This window comes from Cryptotermes secundus, unplaced genomic scaffold, assembly GCF_002891405.2.
Source record: "Cryptotermes secundus unplaced genomic scaffold, Csec_1.0 scaffold1441, whole genome shotgun sequence".
Taxonomy (NCBI): domain Eukaryota; kingdom Metazoa; phylum Arthropoda; class Insecta; order Blattodea; family Kalotermitidae; genus Cryptotermes; species Cryptotermes secundus.
The window spans coordinates 318,856-340,080 of record NW_019734987.1 but is presented as its reverse complement, the minus strand read 5'-3'; the positions used below and the strand labels follow the sequence as shown (position 1 = coordinate 340,080).

The 21,225-nt window shown below is 40.6% G+C and overlaps 2 protein-coding genes across 2 annotated transcripts in view; one reads left to right on the top strand and one right to left on the bottom strand.

Moving 5' to 3' along the window:
• LOC111869170 (multidrug resistance-associated protein 1) overlaps nucleotides 1-21,225 on the bottom strand; it is a 151,260-nt gene that overhangs the window by 82,466 nt on the left and 47,569 nt on the right. The window contains exons 2-8 of the mRNA XM_033753308.1: nucleotides 14,210-14,304; nucleotides 6,473-6,649; nucleotides 5,123-5,248; nucleotides 4,022-4,162; nucleotides 3,204-3,323; nucleotides 2,825-3,018; nucleotides 1,928-2,119 (exon numbers count right to left, since the gene is read on the bottom strand). Of these exons, the coding sequence (XP_033609199.1) occupies nucleotides 1,928-2,119; nucleotides 2,825-3,018; nucleotides 3,204-3,323; nucleotides 4,022-4,162; nucleotides 5,123-5,248; nucleotides 6,473-6,649; nucleotides 14,210-14,304 (1,045 nt within the window). The remainder of the gene's footprint in view (nucleotides 1-1,927; nucleotides 2,120-2,824; nucleotides 3,019-3,203; nucleotides 3,324-4,021; nucleotides 4,163-5,122; nucleotides 5,249-6,472; nucleotides 6,650-14,209; nucleotides 14,305-21,225) is intronic.
• LOC111869172 (PIH1 domain-containing protein 1) overlaps nucleotides 14,303-21,225 on the top strand; it is a 27,943-nt gene continuing 21,020 nt past the window's right edge. Inside the window, exons 1-2 of the mRNA XM_023860445.2 lie at nucleotides 14,303-14,453; nucleotides 15,977-16,067. Coding sequence (XP_023716213.1) covers nucleotides 14,382-14,453; nucleotides 15,977-16,067 — 163 coding nt within the window. The 5' untranslated portion in view covers nucleotides 14,303-14,381. The remainder of the gene's footprint in view (nucleotides 14,454-15,976; nucleotides 16,068-21,225) is intronic.

Here is a 21,225-nt window from a genome sequence, read left to right as displayed (position 1 = left end):
ATTATGTGAGAAATGAAGAAGTGTTAATTAGAGTCAGTGAGCAGAGGAATATCCTACATGAAATAAGAAAACGGAAGGCTAATTGGATTGGTCATGTTTTACGCAGAAACTGCCTTCTAAAAGAAGCTATCGAAGGAAAGATAGATGGGCGGATAGAAGTGACAAGAAGACGAGGAAGAAGACGTAAGAAGATGCTGGATGACCTTGGGGACAGAAGAGGATACTGTCATTTGAAGGAGAAAGCTCTAGGTCGCATTAAGTGGAGGAATTGTTTTGAAAGAGACTGTGGACCTGTCGTCTTGACAGATTACTGATGATGATGATGATAATTCAGACATTTTCCATCATCACATTTTGTTTCAGAAGTTGTCTCTATTTCCACAACATGGGTTTTTAATAAAAATCAAGAAATAAAAAAACTGCTACATACATGACAGTTTAAGACAAATACCATATTTATACATGTATTGGTCATGCAAATTAAACACCTGCAATACAATTCCAAGAAAGTTTTAAGTAATACACCAAAATTTATAACAAAACTATTATGCAATGAATAATGTATTGCACAACCAACTATCCTGTTCCTTGATTTTATTAAGGACCTTGAATATCAAATGTGATCAAAACCTTTAAGTATAGCATGTACCAAAATGGAGTGGTTTCATGCGGCCATAACAGCTTTGAAAATGCATGCAGAAGTAAGTTTCCCACATGGAACAAAACTGCAGGTATTCAAGTTTTGATCCCATGTTTCATCTCACTCCTTCTCACTTCTACGTTACAAAGAGAAAATGACGAATCCAGAGCAGAAAGCATTTTGTGTGCTGCAGTTTGTGAAGCATCAATCAGCTGTTTCTGTTCAGCGGGTCTTCCACTGATAATTTTAGACTGATCCCCCATCTGCCAAGAGCATTAGGCACTGGTTATCAGCAGTTTCAGACAACGGGGTGCCTTTGTAAGGGAAAAGTGCAGGATGTCCACGTGTGTCAGAAGAAAGTGTAGAACAAGTGAGAAAGTCTTTCCTTTGCAGTCTGAAGAAATCTGTGCACCACATGAGTCGTAAATTGGAGATATCGACGACTGTGTGGAGGGTGTTGCGAAGGAAACTGGAAATGAAGCCCTATCACCTTCACTTAGTGCAGTTTCGTCAATCATTTTGGTACACGGTGTATAACTCAAGCATTTTTCAGAGTCAAAATTCAATGTTTCTGGGAAATTTGATTTTTTTTTTTATTTGTTTCAGTCTGGTCTGTCACACTAACAAATTACAAAGACAAACAACTCCGTCCAGTGTGACTAATGGAGTTTTCACTGCTTGAAAACTCAACTTTCTGGGGAAGTAATGTATTTTAATTACACAATTACAACAAAAACAGTAATATTACTGTCTTCAGAGATGAGACACCATGTAGTCTGGTGAACAGGTACCAACATTTCAGAGAACCTTGCTGCCTCCATCTTCAGGATATAATACTCTTGTACCATGATACAGTCAGTGCATTCTTCTGAAACACTGGAATCTATCTACCAAATTACACAATGGCATATCCCACAAGGCCATAGTCTTCTCAATATCTGCTGTCATGAAAACTTCAAATCTCAATAACAGTCAGGTTCACCAGTCTTCAGCTAGAGTACAGTTTTCTCATGTGCAAAGAAGATATCAAGTATTTACAGTCTCTTCAAACTCTAAATTCAAACCACACTCAAAATAAATTTGCTAACAGTCTCAAATGTAATCTGTTCTAATGTTTCACCTATAATTATAGACTAATGTGTAACATTTTCCAACTTCACTTCTCTTTTCCTTCTTCATCATCAGCAAGGATTCGTTGCTTCAAGCTTGTTCTGAGATTAATAAATTCTCCTAAAAAAACTGTGCTAATATCTCATTTTACAGTATTTATACACAAAAAATACTCACTTCAATATCTGTGGGCTGCAAAATGTCAGAATATCCTGTATCATTTTCAGGAGTGATCCAAAGATAAATGTAGGGCCAAAGGCCTTACATAAAGCAGGCAGAATTGAGGCCTGGTATTTTTTACGTTGCTTCTCACCAGCAAAATCCACATTCCCTGACGTTTTGCTGAATGTTGCTTTGGGACTTGGAACACTACAATTAAAAAGTGAAAAACAAATCTGTTGCAACTTAAATAAGATATCATTTTTGTAACACTCTATTTTTACTTCCAAAACGGAGGTTATCAAACTTACCCAAAATAGTCCCAGAACATCCTTGGCAAGCCATGCACACATTAAAATAAAAGTTATAAGGCATGAAATAAAGAACATGATGAAGTCTTCAGTGCACAAAATAGCTCATTCACCTTATTTTTTTACCCTTAAATAAAGCTTCTTTTACATAAGATGTTGAGTATGAGGAGTGAGCCATAAAAACCGGCCCTCACCCTGTGACCTTCAATGATCTATTATGCGTTACATAAGATGTTACTCAAACAGACATGTATTATACTAGACAATATTTAAATTAAATTACTTTACTACACAAATTCAGAGCAATATTTATAGGAATTGCCGGTCACGGTAGCCGAGTGGTCTAAGGCGTGAACTGTCTTCGCTCGCTTGGAGCCGGGATCGTGGGTTCGAATCCCACTCAGGGCATGGATGTTTGTGTGCGTTTTTCTGTGTTTGTCTACAGGTAGAGGCCTTGCAACAAGCTAATCACTCGCCCAAGGAGTCCTACCGCATGTGTAAGATCTAGAAAAACCAAAGTGAACGGAGAGTTCATGGAGGTAGGCCTAGGTCCACTGGGGCTGTAGTGCCAAGAAAAAAAAATATAGGAATTAAGCTCACTTACTTCGATGTCTTACGAAGTGTTTCTTCCCAATATTTATCAAATATAGGAACAACTTCTTTTGAGGTGTCTTCAGGATTCATATTCCAAAGGTCTTTTGTCTCAAGAGGTTTACGAAATCCTCTCCATGAAAGTGGATCAAACCATGCGAAGAAGATTTTGGACAGAAATGAGGCACTCTGCTCGGGGCATGGTCTCTGTAAGCATTTACAAATATATATGCACAAATTAAAATACCTTGTCAAATAGAAATTAAAATACATGTATTAATGATCCCATCATTGTTAGGTTCCATGTTTTGACTATGATCATCTCACATCCTATAAACATAAACAATTAAAAAGAATGCCAGGCATAAAAATAATCAAACTTCACCACTTACTTCAACAGAAGGATACTCAGAATATCTAGGGGGAGCATCAGCAAAACAGTTGAATACCAGCATGGCAAGAACCAGAGGATAGTATATCATGTAACTGACAAAAGGAAATGCCTGGTCCACCTGTATTCGAACAGAAGAAAAAACTTCCAGTTACATCAATTTGCATTTGTCACACAGCTACATAACAAAACAGATGAGACAAGTATCAGTAAAACATACATATCCACTGCTTATTCACAGACATTAAATCACTGAATAGACAGCTCCATCGTACCTTAGATCAAATTTGTTTTCCATACATTGTCACCTAAAGGGAGCTAGTATAGTAACTACGCTGTGGAGTGGACATCTAAAGATCAGAGTTCAATTCCTGGCAAAGTCAGAGACTTTTCTCTTCTCCACAGCATCCAGACCAGCCCACCCAACATCCTATCTAGAGGTTAACAGGGGCTCTTTCCTTAGGAGGTAAAGCAGCCAGGGCATTAAGCTGACCATTTACCTCCACCTAGTGCACAGGTTATGAACAGGTGGAGCTATACATCTGTTCCCAATATGCTTCCATGGCATGGTGATTAAATTAACATAAGACTCAATTTTATCTTTTTACCATCATATACATACAAATAAACTCAGAAAAACCATATTGCAGTGGATTTTCCTAACAGAAAAATTACATCTGTACAGTCTACAGCAGTTTAAATAGCTTTTCTATGTTCACATTATTACACTAACATTTTGTTGATTCAAAATACATATATGTCAAATGGAAAAAAAACATAACACCTGTTATTGTTCTGTCGACCATATATGATACTCACCTGTTCACTGTTCCCACCAGTGAGCTCATAACGATATCGCACTGCTCCACACAGTGCCAAGAGGAACCAGAATAGGAAAAGCAGCCCTGATGTCCTAAGTCCACGAACACGATTGTACGTAACAAGTGCTCCTGACAAACTCTGAGGAAGACAAAAGAAGAGGGAAATCAGAAGAGAGAAAACACACACTTTGACAGTATAGACCTCTTCCATACAGAAATATCACAAGTCATTTAAATTCATGAATTATAAATCTGTCACAAACAGATATTTTCAGGAATGAAACACCCATTAAGGGCCAAGACCCAACTATACATTGCAACCTGTACTAAAACTTAATAACATAATCTTAGACAAAAAAGAGTAAAAATAAAGAATTCTATCGGCTGAGATGGTGTGCCTATAGTCCAGTGAAAGCCAAAAAACATTTCAGAGGTATTTTATTTTATTATTATTAGAGGGGGTGGGTTTCCCCATGCACTTACACCAGTTATTGGTCCATTGTGCATCCCCCTTTAATTTCTGCTGTCGCCATACCCTACCGGTACTGGTGCGTGCTATCAGCCCCGTTCAGCCAACGAGGTCGGCCCTCGGTACCTGATATTTCTCCCATCTACCAGAGGCATTGGAAACTACTTGGGCAGGAAACTTGTTGCCTAATTTTGCTCAGAGGTCTCCTAGAGACATGAGGATCTTTTACATGCCGTAAATCTACGACACGGGACCCATGGCTTAAAGTCCCTCCCGGAGGACTTGTTCCCTGAATTTTTCCGCCCTTAAAAATTCCACAACCTCTGCAAGGTTTGAACCCACGTACCTTGAGTCATGAGGTGGGAACGTTACCCCTAGACTACGGAGACCGCTTATTTCAGAGGTACACTCTGCCTCCATCTTCAGGGTTGAAGAGTAAGCTAAGCAAGAAACCACCATGAAGCAGGCAACAAGCTTATCTTACTCTTGAAGCATTGAGGTTGGAGGTGACATAGTCCTCTGAAACATCACTTGACTTTCACCAGAATACAAGGCATTTTATCCAGAAGACAGCACTCTTCATAACCACCACTACGAGAACTTCAAATCATACAAAGGTAAAATACTTACAAATGTTGCTATTTTAATTATAGGTGAATAGAAGTCTGCAGATGATACATTTTCGCCATCAGTACTCAAATGAATTGAATGCCCAAAGTCTACAGCTGCTAATATCACCAGTAAAATGGTCAGAACCTATTGGCACAAGAACACAATATTCACCTTTCTTAAAACATCCCAGTCTAACATGGCAGGAATTATTTAACCATTTCATTAATTCTCGATTACATTATTCTATTATTCTGTCCAGAGAATGGATACATTTGTTACACAGTTTATGAAGCATGTCAGCTTATAGTTGAGTTCCCAGAGTTACAAATGCATGTTCTCGCAGACCATTTCATTTCAGTGACTTACATAGCTGCAACTTAAGTCAGGATTTGATTGCACCATAGTTCAAGCAGTTAGTTGCTGGCTTCCCACCGCGGCGGCTCAGGTTCGAGCCCGGGTCAGGTCAAGTGGGATTTGTGGTGGACAAAGTGGTGCTGGGGCGGTTTTTCTCCGAGTACTTCGGTTTCCCCTGCCAATCTTCATTCTACCAAATTCTCCATCATCATAATCACCCGGGGCAGGCTAAAATATGCCAATCAGAGGCCACTGTGCCGAGTGGACCCAGCTGGACTCCACCCCCCACTAAGTGAATTAAAAAAAATTAATTAAGTCAGGATTTAATCTCATACTAATCCTTGTGTTGATTATTTCATTCAGCAGATGCCATGTGATATTATTTCCACTCTTTCCTTTTTGCTGAGTTGGCTCAGTCAGTACAGTGACTCAAGTAAGCATTAGATGACCATGGAACTGGGGTCCAATTCCCATCCCTGCGTGCACAGAGACTCCAGTATGTTGCTACTAATCTCCATCTAACGCCAAAGCTAGAACAGGTCTGAAAGCTATAACTCCAGGCAGATTCTGCAGTGTTCTGACAATGGAGTATATCTTTCAGAATTACTGGGTTTTGGGACTTTGTCCATCATGCAGTATTGTGTTTATTAGAATAACAAATAATGCACAAAATCCAACAACCCAGTAATCCTGAGTGCACTACCTCTAGTCTCCCTACAACTTCATGCTATGGTGCTTAACTGGGACACGCGATAGCATAGCTGGTTGAGGCACTATGCTACAAGCCAAAATGATGGATATGATTCCCAATGAAGTGGATTCTTTTCAATTTACCTAATCCATCCATCTGCACTATGGCCCTGATGTTTCACAACCCTTTGTGCCTTCACGGCCCATTACAGAGACAGCTTTACCTTTTATGGTACTTAATTAAGCATAGGGACAACTTCACCTTCACTTTACCTTACAAAGGAAGGAATAAAAAACAGCAGAAATCTAATCCTCAAAACTTACAAGTTTGGTGATATTCAACCAGTTCCAAGGTATATTCCTTGTCTTGCTGTGAATGATGTAGTACGTCTCCAGGGGTGCAAAAGCCCACAGAAAGAGACATGGCACCCATACCAATACTGTATTCTGGAAACATGGCGACAGCTCTGGGTTTTCAGTATACCATGTTTCATTGGAATTCTGAAAGTAAAACAAATATGTAATCTGTAACTCTCACCACTTATTACTAGAATGATCAAATCAAAGAGGATGAGATTGGCAGACACTGTACCATGAACTGGACAGATGTATGTGCACAAAGTTTTGGAAAGGGACCACTTAGGAGACCTGAGGATAGAAGGGATTAAAATTTAACTTAAACAAGAAGTAGTGGGAAGAACTAAGCGCCTACTTCCCTTCAATACAACACAGCTCACATAGAAAACAATGTGTCCAACAATTCTAGTGTTGCATGCATTCCTTGCTGTGGCAACATTCCTACTGAGCCAATGCTTAGCAATAATAGGGGGATACACATCCAGACACCCAGACTGATGGGGGAGATTTTTGGGGCACATCGCTGAGGTGGACACAGATGCCATTTTATACATACCAAGTTTCAAAGAGACTGGTTAAGATATTCAAAAGTTGATTGGGGGGGGATTCACAGACACACAGAAAGCACTGTGACCTCACAAGCCTACTTTCATTTTCTCAAAATAAGGAAAGCTACAAAAAATTGGAGAAGGCAGTGTGGACTGGTTTCATCCGGCTCAAGATAGGGGCTAGTGGCAGGTTCTTGTGAACACAGTAACAAAGCCTCAGGTTCCATAAAACACTAAGAACACTTGAGTGGCTGAGCAACTAATTGCTTAACATGGACTCAGCTCCATGGGGTTAAGTTAAAACAAACTTATGCATTAAGATAAGGAATCTATGCATTCAATAAAGAACAGGAAATGTCTTGAGTAACTCGGCTTCCTAAGGTTTTTGCTGCATGGAGTGAGTCATCAAATGGCAATTAATTTAATTCATACTCCGCAATAACCCCATCAACTTAGATATCTAAGGCTTCTGTGTTCCTGACCATAACCAGATGAACAACTACACCAATTCAAGAGCAACAGGCCTAAGATCTACAAAGGACTTACCATATAGCTCTATATTTTTAAATTATTCAGTATTGAAACATCTTGGGAGTCCTGTATATGTCAGAATGAATTTCTTTTGGTCCAAGCATTCATTTCCTTATATTATGTTCCGTAAATAATTATTACTGTAACACCCACTGAAAACATGAAGTCTGATCATTTGTTATACAAGTATATACTTTTAAACTTCCCTTGCTTTCTTCCTTACAACTCTGAAGTCCTATGTATTATCAAATGATGCATTAAGGATGACATTTGGCCGCACCATAGCTCAAGCAGTTAGTCGCTGTCTTCCCACTGTGGCGGCCCGGGGTCTGGTCAAGTGGGATTTGTGGTGGACAAAGTGGCGCTGGGGCAGGTTTTCTCCGAGTACTTCGGTTTCCCCTGCCAATCTTCATTCCAGCAATTGCTCCACAATCACCCTCACCTGTCATGTGGGGCTGGTACAATAGGCCAGAAGTGGCTGTAGTACAGGGGACTTAGTCCCACTCCACTAGCAATAAAAAAAAAGGATGACATTTAACGCAATCTCTCATGAATAACATAAGTCAACTGTAAACTGTCCCCTTTATATAGCACATAACACTTTGCACATCCACATAAAAAGTTTATCAGTACTCAAACAACAGAACGCAACAGGGTAAAACAAATGGGTGCTCACTCATCTGTGACCTACTAAAAACTTACGTATGTTCATGCAATATGTCAACACTCGACAAATGATTGCTATGGTAGCCAAAAATTGTATAATTTCAGAGCCTTCATCCCACTGTTACAGCGCTTTTCTTATGTACATATTAGCCGAATTTAAATTAAGGCACGTGTGCCACAGGTTGTCAACCCCTGGTATAAAGTTTAGTAGTCTGCTCCTCAATAAATTCCCCGCCATACTCCCTGTATGTCTAATTCTGCCATTAACAGGGCTCTAACTGAACTTTGTTCCTGTGATGTCAAAGATCTCATCAAGTCAGAGCATGTTTTGGTTTGTGCATTATTACTGGTAATAGGAAAGTGCACCTTTAACCAATAGAACTGTTTTTGGTAATTAAGCACGTTTCCCTGTCTCTTCATTATTTTTTCATTGTGGAACAGCTGTTTCAAGAAGATATGCTTTTTTGATTATTTTCAACAGTAACGATAAAGAGTTAAGGTTGAGTGACACATTTATCAATGCCACTTGTACATTTAAACAGTTTGTAAGAAGTGCCAGAGGGCCTAACCATACCCAAGCAAGAATATGATAAAGAAAATAAACTAAAAGCAGACTTGCATTTAACATGTTGTAGCATGTAGACCCCTTGCTAGGTAATGGTCAGTGTACAAGCAGCAGAGGAACAAGTCACATACACAGTGACTCATGCAACAACAGAAGAGGTGCTGCAAGTGGCATCTGGGTCCATTTCAAGGCTATATGACTCGACCAAGTTCATGATGGGTAGGTGAGACAGACTGGATGAAAAAAATATAGAAAAGCTGCAGGAAAATGCTCGTCGAGAGATACGCTTTACTTAGGACCACTTTGATATCCTACAGCAGCATATGAATCTCACCCATAACATGAATGCTCCAGCACCATTTTAGAGGTTAATGGAGACCGTTGTAAGAGGCCTCACTTACAAGTTATGTCTCGTGTAACAGGGCGACGTGATCGTGATTGGCCGCATGCTCCAAGAGCACCTGCTAAACATGCGGAAAGTGTTCCAGCGGTTCCGAGAAGCCTGCCTGAAGCCCCAACCGGAGAAGTGCCAGCTCTTTCAGAAGTACAGTACCTCAGGCATATTGTGTCACCTGAGGGGATAACCGCCAAACCCCTAAAACTGAAAGCCATACAAGAATGCCCAACCCTGAAGAATAATCATGAAATTAGTATCTTCCTCGGCACATGTCCATATTACAGACAGCTCATTTCCGGTTTCACCAACATCGCGAACCCAGTGCCCAAACTCACGCTGGAGAAACAAGCATCCAAATGGACTCCAGACGTGAAGACCACCTTTCATACACTAAAGGAGGCCCTCTGTACAGCCCCTGTTATTGCTTACCAGCAGCCAAGAGGGAGATTCTTCGTTGACATAGGCGCAAGCCACATCGGGATTTGAGGATTGCTCTCCCAAGCACAGGAGGAACAGAAGAGTGTGACAGCCTACTATAGTAACACGCTGAACAAGGCCAAGAGTAATGACAGCGTCACCCGACGGGAACTACTTGCAATAGTAAGGATACTGGAACATTTCCATACCTCTACAGGCAGTACTGTTCCACCTGCGCACCGACCACTCTGCATTAACCTGGCTCATGAGCTTGAAGAACCTCGAGGGACGAATACAAGAGTATAATTTCACTTCCGAGCACCGTCAAGGTCGAAAACACAATAATGCCGATGCCCTTTCGCAACGACCATGCCGATAAGAGTGTACGCATTGCCACAAAGTCAAGGCGCAGGCGGACGCCAGGCAGACATGAGCAATTACACATGTAGCCACAGTCGGCTGGGATGCAGGCGCTCTGCGATGCGAACACAACGATAAAAACATAGGGACATTCTGACGGAAGCAGGAGCCGGACATCGCCAACCGCAGCCCCACGTACAAAAGCCACTGGGCCCAATGGAAATCACTGACATATTAGAGCGCCACTGGGAATCCTCCGACAGACAATCAAAGATAGCTCACATAATTCTCCTTCGGAACAGAGTAAACGACGTGTTGACCGAACTACATGGTGGATCGTCAAGGGGTCACTTGGGTGTCAACAAGACCCTCAATTAGGTCCGGAAAAGGTACTACTGGCTCCAAACAATGAACAATGTTGATTAATAGTGGCAGCCCCCGAACAAAGAATCGGCGCCAAATGCATCAATATCACGTTGGGACCAACCATTGATATAGCAGGGCTCCTCCCACGAAGCGACCAAGGAAACCGATATCCCCTGATCGCTATGGACTACTTTACCAAGTGGCCGCCAGGTTGCGACCGTTCAAGTGACTAAGCTGCCGTTGAGGCCGCGCCATAGCTCAAGCGGTTAATCGCTGGCTTCTCACCGCGGCGGCCCGGGTTCGATCCCGGGTCTGGTCAAGTGGGATATGTGGTGGACAAAGTGGCGGTGGGGCAAGTTTTCTCCGAGTACTTCCGCTCCCCTGCCAATCTTCATTCCACCAAATGCTCCACAATCACCCTCACCTATCATCTGGGGCCGGTACAATAGGCCAGAAGTGGCCGCAGTACAAGGGACTTAGTCCCACCCCACTAGCAATAAAAGGAAAAAGCTGCCGTTGTAGCATAAGATACGTAAGACCGGCATGATCTGCTTTGCAAAGCCTGTACTGAAAATGGGCTTGTATATAGTGCAAAGGGAAGATTTTTCAACATGCGATTTGTTGATAGGTAGACTTGAGGAAAGGCCAAGCATATTCGTAAGAGACAAACCCATCTTCTCGTCAGACAGGACGTTACATAAGGACTATGACCGCAACGGTTCAGTTGAAGATAAAAAAAGACTCTGGTCGTGAGTCTCAAGGGACTCGGTGCCAAGACGAACAGATATGACGCTAAACCGCCAGTCGTAAAGTAACTCTGACTTTGACAGTTCAGTTAGTGAGTGCAGTGCAGCTGAGTACAGTAGAGTGAAGTGAGGTGGTTACTGAGCTGTCAGTTAGAGGTCTGCTGCAGTTCAGTCGTTGCAAGTCGTTGCTGTCAGACGCTGGTAGCTGAGGCACGGAGATAGCTCTGGGCCGTTAAAGCTGTTGTCAGGCAACGGCTAGTGGAGACTGTAACAGACTGAGAACACCAGTCTGTGTGTGGCAGTGATTTGTAAAGTGCAGTCATGAGTTGTGTTAAAAGTGGTCAATAAATCCGATTACCGATCCAAACCCCGTCTACTGTCACTCATATACGTGACAATATACTTTCATATGTTTTTTTTTCATTTTATATGATTGTACTTTGTTCCAGTTATACTTGATATATGTGACATATTGAAAGTTGGTTGTACTCCCATTATCAGACGATCAGTTGTCATTACACTAACAGAATTTTACATCTTATTTTTATATTAGTAGAAATGGTTGGGAACGAACAGAGGACTTCTGAATAATATGCTAGCATGCTGATCACTCAACTACGGATGCACGTATATACAGGATGATTCACAACTTAATATCTTAACTTCAGGAGCGTGTAACTGTGGTCATTCGCTGTCAGAATTGTCAGGTAAGCATGTATAGGTTCAATTCTCAACAGTGACAGAGCTATGGATATTTGATATTCAAGAATGGTTTGGATGTAAGTTACAGTAATTTCATGTTGGCAGCATGACATATTAGTGGGAGAACATCAAACATTTTTCGAAATTAAAAAACAAATAAAATAAAATTTCTGCGTTTCGACAAATGAAGTTCCTCGAAGCCATAAAAATATGAAAATTTATAAAAAAAGTATAAAATATCAGTGTTTAGAAAAAGAATCTGTAAATATGGGGAAATTCTAAAAAGGAAATGACAATTTTAAAATATTTGCGATATTAAAACCCTCTAACAATTGTACATATTGGTACTTCACAAATCTGAAAATGCATAATATTTAAAAATAAAAAGATCGGAAATTTAGGAAGTTCGTAAGTATCACAAATATGAAATCTTCCGAAAACTTCAAGCTTTTTAATAAAAAAGAACAGATAAAATGATCGAAAATATATAAACATCGAACATTTTCAAATACTTAAAACTTTTTTTTTCATTTATGAAATTTTGAAATTTCTGGCGAATGCACCGATGGAAGCGCTAACATTGAATTGCCGCGATATACACCCAAACCACTGTTGAACTTCGAACATCCATTCCTCCGTAAAGGTTGACAATATGTCCAACGTTTATATGACGTTTCTAATTGGGAATAACCTCAGGCTGTGGGATCCTTAAAGTCATGCCATCAAGCCCATCAAGCCAGCAGCTCCCACTGGATGGAGGGTGCAACCAGATGGCTATGGCGGGAGGTACAAGCTATTTCATTGAAGTTATACAGTAAAACCGAGCCAACTCTAATCCTCAACATGTCAGAAGACTTCTAAATGATAAATATGAATTTATGAAGACCTGAAAGAGCTGGTTTTAAACATGAAAACTGAAGAAAATATGTTCTTTGTGCGAACGCACGCACACACGAAGTCAGGAAATGGCAGGACGACTAAATCTTTGCTAGGTTGAGGGCACACCATAATGCAAGTTCGAAAAGCGCTGCATAAAGTGATGAATTACCCTGTATGTACACATATAACTACCAATTCCAATTTATGTGTACCAGAAATAAGCTGCAGCTTTGAGTTTTAACATCAGGGGAAGCCTCCAAATATTGAGAAATAAAAATCAGTGGAGAGTCAAACAGAACATTCTTTTGTAAAATTCGGAAGATAACAGACGTCCAACTGCATCTCGTCAGGTTGGAATGATGGAAAACAATACGCACGCACAAATGTAATAATCGCAAACAAATTGGGAGGAGACATCGCTCCTCGTGGTGTCCTTGTGTCTCTGTTGCAAGCAATGCATTTGTGTCGTTCCACATACCCGCGCATATACTAAATTCTTTCCCTAACACAACCACATGTAAATTAACATTTCTTAGAGATAAAAGGCGGCCCATGAAATTGTAAAAAAAAAAAAAAAAAAAAACTTAATCACTATTTTTACATCGCTTAAAACATTGGGATGTGAAAGCTTGAGGCCTCGCGACCTCTTATTAAATTTGCCATGATAAACCTAATTTCACCGGTACACGTACACTCCTACTAGCAAATAATACAACATGTAACACAACGTGTGCAAATGCGGCATATCTATCAAATTACTAAATTATATTACAATAACTAAATTTATTAAAACTGTCCCTCCGGCTTGTGTTGTATTAATATACTAAGGGCCGCCGAAATTTCTATACCGTGACAGCGTGTATCTTCAAAGCAAAATTATATATTGTTTATAACGTCAATTTATTTGTCTACGTGAACCAAAGCGAACGGGGAAAAGCTACATGAGTTATACATATTTCGCACGAAATGAGACACTACAGGGGAGGGCTGGGATGTAGGACAACAATTAAAGGGGAATTAATTGCTGTTACTGCAATTTTATCAAAACCATTAAGGCCAGTTTAATATAATCATACACAATGGTAATCATGATTAGTAAGTTCGATAACTTTCAATGATGTAGGAATAGGTCAGGCATGGCGAAGAACTGAAAGCAGGCAAGATAGCCGTGGCCTATTTTAGGGTAATCCCAATATACGCAGGTAAAAACAGAGAAACCCCAAAAAATATCATGACAAATCAGTGCAGACTGTACAAGATTTAGTTTAATTTAAAATAATAATCTGTTACGTCTGCTCAGAAACTACGAGAGCCAAACGGTTAAAGGCGGAACATTCAACAGTGCTATGGGACTGTCACATGTTATAGATTTGGGTCATGTAACATTGCCTCTTGGTACAATGAAATTCAGATATACCTTCCTTCCTCTCCATTTAGATGCCTTCTTGCCTTTGATTCTGGTACCGCATCAAATTCGTTCAAAATTTCACACATATAAACGAGTAATAAGATATTACTATAACTTACCCAAAAGTCAGAGTTGCAAAATACATCCATGTCTTCGCTCGCCATTTCTCCACGATTTGACTGCAGTGCTGCACTCTTCTGGTTGGACGTTAAAGCTACTGAAGCAAACAAAACAAGGTAAAATAATACTAGTTGTTTTAATGGTCTCCGCTTGAATGTATGTGCAAAAAGCATGTCCAAGAAGAAGAACAGTGTACTTCTGGAAGTCGACAGATCAATAATTGAACATAACCTACTCATTCAGGTAAAATAAATTCAAATTACTTCTAGGCATAATTCGCTTCTGCAGAACACAGTTACATTAGTAGTGCAGGATGACCAACATTACGTGGTGTACTGATTGTATTCTGGATAGTATTGTAGGTCGATACCAACGTGTCGGAGGAACATACTGCCTCCATCTTCAGAGTTAACTACAACATTACACAAAACACCACAGTCTGAACACTCACCGCCCTGAAAATCATAAATCCTACTACATATTATATGCTATCTAAGTTCATTCACGTGCTCCTGTGAAAACCCATGTATCCTGAACCTAAGGCAGCGGCCTGTTAAGTGTTCATTTGGGAATTCCTTTTATTTGTATGGTATTTGAAGTTTCAGTGTACGAAGTTCTGTATAAGAACGATGAAAAAATATATACCACGTTATTACACTAGTGACATGGATGTAATCAAAATCTGCTGTACGTGATAACGAGTGAAATTAGGCACACGAAGAACATACGATCAATGTAACTACTATGCTTAAAGACGTATCAAATACGGCTAAGAATACGATGTTTGTGTGTCCATTTTAGAGTCGTCACGTGCTAATAACAGGAACTTCACTGAGATTATTAATTTGTGGTGAATTAGACAACAGATTTGCCTATCCGCGCCTAATTACGCTAGTTATATTTTACATTATTTTCCTGACTGTTCTCGACAGAAATAGTTTCTATCCCAGATGAAATGAATATCCTTGAGTGCTAATTTTTGTCCTGTCGGTAGATAACGTTTCTTACAAAACTGGATTTGAAACTTGTACTAACAAAGGAAAAAGCAGTGATTTTGGGGGACATGATAATTTGTCATTTAACAGACACCATTGTGTCTGTCACCTGTCGCCTGTCACGTGGGGATTTTTTTTTTATTGTAGAAAAAGATCCGTTGCGCTGACCACGCGACACCCTCTGTCCGCAAAAGTTGGCACTAACTTCGCCGATAAGCTGCGGTCGCTCGGTCGGTAGTTCACTTGCGGACTACAGGCCACGGACTTTTTGTTTTTGTACGTCCTTCCTATTCGTAGTTTATTTGACGCCGTATTTCTGTTGCTCATACTACATACCAGGATGATTAGTAAACAGAAAGGATGGTGTAGTTGTAGACAATGTATTTTCTTTTCAGAAATTAATGAGTTTCGTGGTTTCCATGGGCGTCACCAGGTATTTTCCACGAAATGTGGGAGCACAGCCAGAAAATGTGCTTACAAAACTTGCGTTTAAGCCTTTTAAAAACCATTTTACTGATGAATCTGGAGAATTCAGTATAAAAGAATATTTTTAAATTCTTTTAACTTTCAGTATTTTGTATATTCCCCCTTTTTTTCATTCAATTTTTAATTTGCTGCAAAAATTCAAATGGGAGTAGATGCCTGGTTACCGTCCCTTCCCCTGACGCCGCCCATAGCAGTTTCCTACATACATTGTCAAACAACATTATTAGTACGTAACGTATGGTTTGTGCTTTGTTTTACATTGAAATAAATTATATTTTCTTTTAGGATAACAAAAACGATGGCCTTGATGAACTCTTTCCGAAACGGATCTCACAGGAAACAGATGTTCCTTGGAAACTTGTGAAGCCCACTCCCGGTATGTATATATGAACAGTGATATTGTGGTGATTATAAGTTAACCTGATATGGTTTATGAGTCAGCCTGATTTCTGTAATCTAATTCCACGATGCTGAATGATAATCTATAAAGCAATTCCTATTGCACTGTACCAGTATAGAGGAACACGGTCCAAGTATAAGCATGTGAAATAATGTCCTATTCCATAAAGGTAAAGCTATCCCTGTAACAGGCCATGGAGGCCCATAGGGTTGTGAGACGTCGAGGCTCCCACATTTTCTGTAGACAGTCGGCTCACAGATGGCGGTGAGGTTGTCAGCCTTACGCGCCAAGTTATACCTGTAACAGACCGTGGAGGCCCATGGACGTCGAGGATCCCACATTTTCTAGACAGTCGGCTCACCGATGGCTGTGAGGTCAGGCTTACGCGCCAAGCTATCCCTGTAACACTCCATGGAGGCCCATAGGGTTGTGAGACGTCGAGTCTCCCACATTTTCTAGACAGTCGGATCACAGATGGCGGTAAGGTTGTCAGCCTTACGCGCCGGCCGGCCGGCCGGCCGGCCGCCATTTACTCCCCAGAAAATTCCTGGTACTCATTTCTGTTACAGAGTGAGTCTACTCCAGGGGCATAGTGCGGCTGGAGGGATTGGGTCAATTGAAAAAGCCAATGATCTTATTGGGAATCGAACCCGCGACCTCCCGGCTTGTAAGCATAGTGTCTCAGCCAACTATTGTCTCATATTCCGTTCTATGTGCCTTTCTATCAGTAACAGGATGGACAATTGAAATGTTTTAAAGCTGTTCATAAACTCTTATGAATACCCCAGTCGATATACTGATGGGCTGCGAGTTGCACGGCCGGGGTTCGAGTCTTGGCAGGGGTACGAGATTTTTCTGTACGTGCTCAGACTGGCACTGGGACTGACCCAGCCTTCTATACCTGGGGCTCTCTCACGGGGAGTAAAGCAACCGGTGCGTGAAGCTATCACTCACCTCCTAATGCCAAGGTCAAGAACGGTGGAGCTATACCTCTACTTCTGCATAAGTCGTCATGGCGTGGTGCTTAATTAATAATGCACAGGGGCAACTTTACATAACTTTAGCGTAAGAAAATAATATAATAGGCAGTGATATACTACCCGACCCTCCTTTGGCTTTTGTGCAGCTTTCGAAATTAACATTGAAATTCACATCGGAGAAATCTCGTTCTACTTTAGGGATAACGGTTTTTAAAATAGAACTCTCGGCTTGGCGTTACTGCACTCTGGGCATTCGTCACGGGAGGAGAAAGTGACCAAGCTGAGTGCCAGAAAACGCCCATTACAGCCAGTAAAACACTTCATTGTGGACTTGTACCATGCGCGTAGCAGGAACATTTTCAAGAAGTGGGCGGGGGGGGCCACAAATTTTGCTTACAGACTTACGTTTAAACGATTTAAACCCATATTTACTTGTCACCTCAGAGAAGATCTATGCAGGAAAGAAAAATAATATATTTAAAAAATGTTTTTGTATGAATATTATATATATTTTCTTCTATTAAATTAAGATGCCCAAAAAAACGGGGGGGGGGGCAGAAGTCTAGATCCCCCCGCCCGCGAATGAAGTGACAGGAGGTTGGTGGAAACTGCATAATGAGGAGCTTCATAACTTGTACTCTTCTCCAAGTATAATTATAATAATGAAGTCAAAAAGGATGAGATGGGCAGGGCATGCAGCATGAATGAGAACGGATTGTATATAGGAGATTGGTGGGAAAAGGCCACTAGAAAACCAAGATGTAGGAGGGTAGACAATGTTAAACGGATCTTAGAGAATTGGATGGGGTCGTATGGACCGGATTGATCTGGCTCGGGATAGGGACCAGTGGGGGGCTCTTGTGAACACGGTAATGAACCTTCGGGTTCCATAAAATGTTTGGAAGTTCTTGAATAGCTACGTGACTGGCGGCTTCTCAAAATGGCTCAACTCCATTAAGTTAATTAGCTTAGAGTATGAGGTTCAACCTAGGATAATGAAAGTTCATTACTGATCCTCGCTGGATGATGACCATTCTCCGCCATCCAGTGCTGTGGTCAAGAATGGTGGAGCTATATCTGCACTCCCCCATGTCTTCATGGTATAGTATTTAATGAAGTACAGACATGACTTTACCTTTAACCCCCCGAACATTTCTGAAGGCGACTAAGGTGAATACTCATCTCACGATCAGAGCATCAGTAATATGTCTGTATTAGGGATGTACGTGAATCGAATCACAGATCGCAAAATGACCTTATGTCTTATAATATTTATCATTGTGACCACAGGTCGCTTCTTCTATGATTTTAATATCTAATTCATTTCCACGTTACATAATCTCGCAGTTGACATAGTGTCTATATTATATTTAAGCATCCTGTTGCACTATACACTTCTATATGTAACAATACAAATGCCGTCGTGAATGCAACAATTTATTTGGTTGTAGTTCTTTGTCTTTTCTTCCTCTACACTACATGTTTCGGCCGTAACTGGCCATCATCAGGTGTATTTTTCACTACGTAGCTGTCACACTGCACACAATCCAAAATCTAAAACACCAGCCTGTCAGTTTTGTTTAAAATCTCGTCAACATACGCTCATCAATTTGATTTTAGAATTCCAATTTAAAATTTTAAAATTCAAAATTTAAAGTTTTAAAGTTTTAAATCTCAGGGATACCTGCTCTGTGTCTACATGTGCTGCTGCGGCTATTTCTTGTTTTCAGCACCGTTCGCGTATTGTTCTGTGCAGGCTCCCTTTGTGTGTGTCGCTGCTTATCTTTAATACGTTTCAAATTTTAAATTGCAATTCTAAAATCAAATTGACGAGCGTATGTGGGCGAGATTTTAAACAAAACTGACAGGCTGGTGTTTCAGATTTTGGATTGTGTGCAGTGTGACAGCTACGTAGTGAAAAATACACCTGATGATGGCCAGTTACGGCCGAAACATGTAGTGTAGAGGAAGAAAAGACAAAGAACTACAACCAAATAAATTGTTGCATTCACGACGGCATTTGTATTATTACATATAGACATAGTGTCATTAAATATTCTAAAAACAAAATTAATTATACCAATCGTAATTGGACGGGCTCTGTGGGCCTAATGCAAACAAAGAGTTTTGGGTTCGAGTGTGAAGGACGGTGTGTTATGAACACTCGATGAGTAACGAGATATAAGCTGAATCACCCTATACTGTCTTACATCCGGTTTTGGAGTGTACACCTTCGTAGTGTTCGATAAAACAGCCAGGGCCTAAGTATTGCGCAACGACATGCAAGAGGATTGCAACCCCCCCCCCAATTAAGTATTTCACAATATTACACCATCAAAAGACTTACTCATCCACTTTTTCCAAGTCCTCTGTTGTTTGCGAACCTTGTTCAGTTATCTTAAACTTTTGTGATTCAGGCGTTTTTAATTTAGGGTACTACTGTAGGATGACGTTTTGAACTGAGACCTTGTAATAAAATTTCTTCCTGTACAACGTCCAGATCTGTGGCCTGTGTACTTCTGATGCGCTATCCAGGCAGTTTCATGTATGAATTTGTTTTCGGTGTCCCTGTAACAAGCTATGGAGGCCCATACGGTTGTGAGACGTCGAGGCTCCCACATTTTCTAGACAGTTCGCTCACACATGACGGTGAGGTTGTCAACCTTATGCACCGGCCGCCCTTTACCCCCAGGAAGATTCGTGGTACTCATTTCTGTTAGAGGCTGAGTAGACCCCAGGGTCATAGTGCGGCTAGAAGGATTAGGTCAATTGAAAAAAATCCACCTCATCGGGACTCGAACCCGCGACCTTCCGGCTTGTAGCATAGTGCCTCAACCAACTATGCTACTGCGTGCCCTCCGGTGTCCCCATATTCCTTCTAATATATGACACGGGCGGGGCATGTAGAATGCATGGGAGGATGTGAAATGAATGCAAGTTTCTAGTCTCAAAACCTGAAGGGAAAAGACCACTTGGGAAGCGCTCGTAGATGAGAGGATAATACTAAAAAGGATTTGAAGAAATTAGATGGTGTGGACAGGTTTAAACTGGCAAAACAGAGGAACCTGAGGCGGACCTCTGTGAATATGGTAATGAATCTTCGGGTTTCATAAAAGGCGAGGATTTTCCTAACTAGCTGAACGACCACTAGCTTCTCAAGAACGACTGACCCGTGTAGTTAATGTGCTTTTGTTACACAAAGGAATTTATAGACAAGTATAAAACATTCATTCTCAAAATATCCCCATCATATGGAATTACATTGCAATTTTAACATAACTGAACATTGCATTGTCTATATAAAGTTGTTTCANCAAAATAATAATTGTAACAATTTACCATCATCACAAACTTTTAGATTTTATTTGTTTCATGCTGTTTCAGACTTTTAAATGTTATGTAAGACACATTTACTTTTCAAATTTGAATTCGTATTTGTTTCGTTATTTCTTTCTACTTTTAACTGCTTATTTTTTTAATTAATATGAATGTTAAAAATATTTTATAATGACTGCCTGAGATTGTAGCAGCATTAAACGAAATGCTGCTGTTTGCATGAGCTGTTCATTAACTAACATGATGCAATACAGACCGACTGTTTTGCTGTAGGAAGAAAAATACATATAAAGCTTTATTGTAACAGACAGGTCGAGATATTGAATTAGCCTTGGAAAGTAGTGTCAACAATAAGAATTACTGGATGCTCTGACCTTGCTGTCACATCATCTGACCAAAGGAAGACAGCTAAAGAGATTTCTTCTGTCCCAAGCTTGAGGAACTACACTTTCATAATTGTATTTTCTCACAGACAGGTGTGCATTGAATTGGTTGTGTTGAACAAGCTGATTCAGACTGCCTTCAGTGTGTATCCAGTTAGTGCTACATAGTCACATGTTTCAAAACATGAAGTATGATGCAATCTAAGACATTCGCTTCGAGATATCGCGTCTAATTTATATCGGGGAGATTATTTGTTCAAATCTCGGCAAGAAAACATGCTATCATGAATCTGGCTTTTGGCACGTTTCCTCTGTCACTTAAGTTATACCCCGACGCACTGCGGTGCCCTTGAAGAGTGCAGTCTTCTGGGTTGTAATACCGTGTAATTCGGAGACAGCCTCACATTTCGGAAGAACATATCGCCTGTATCTTCA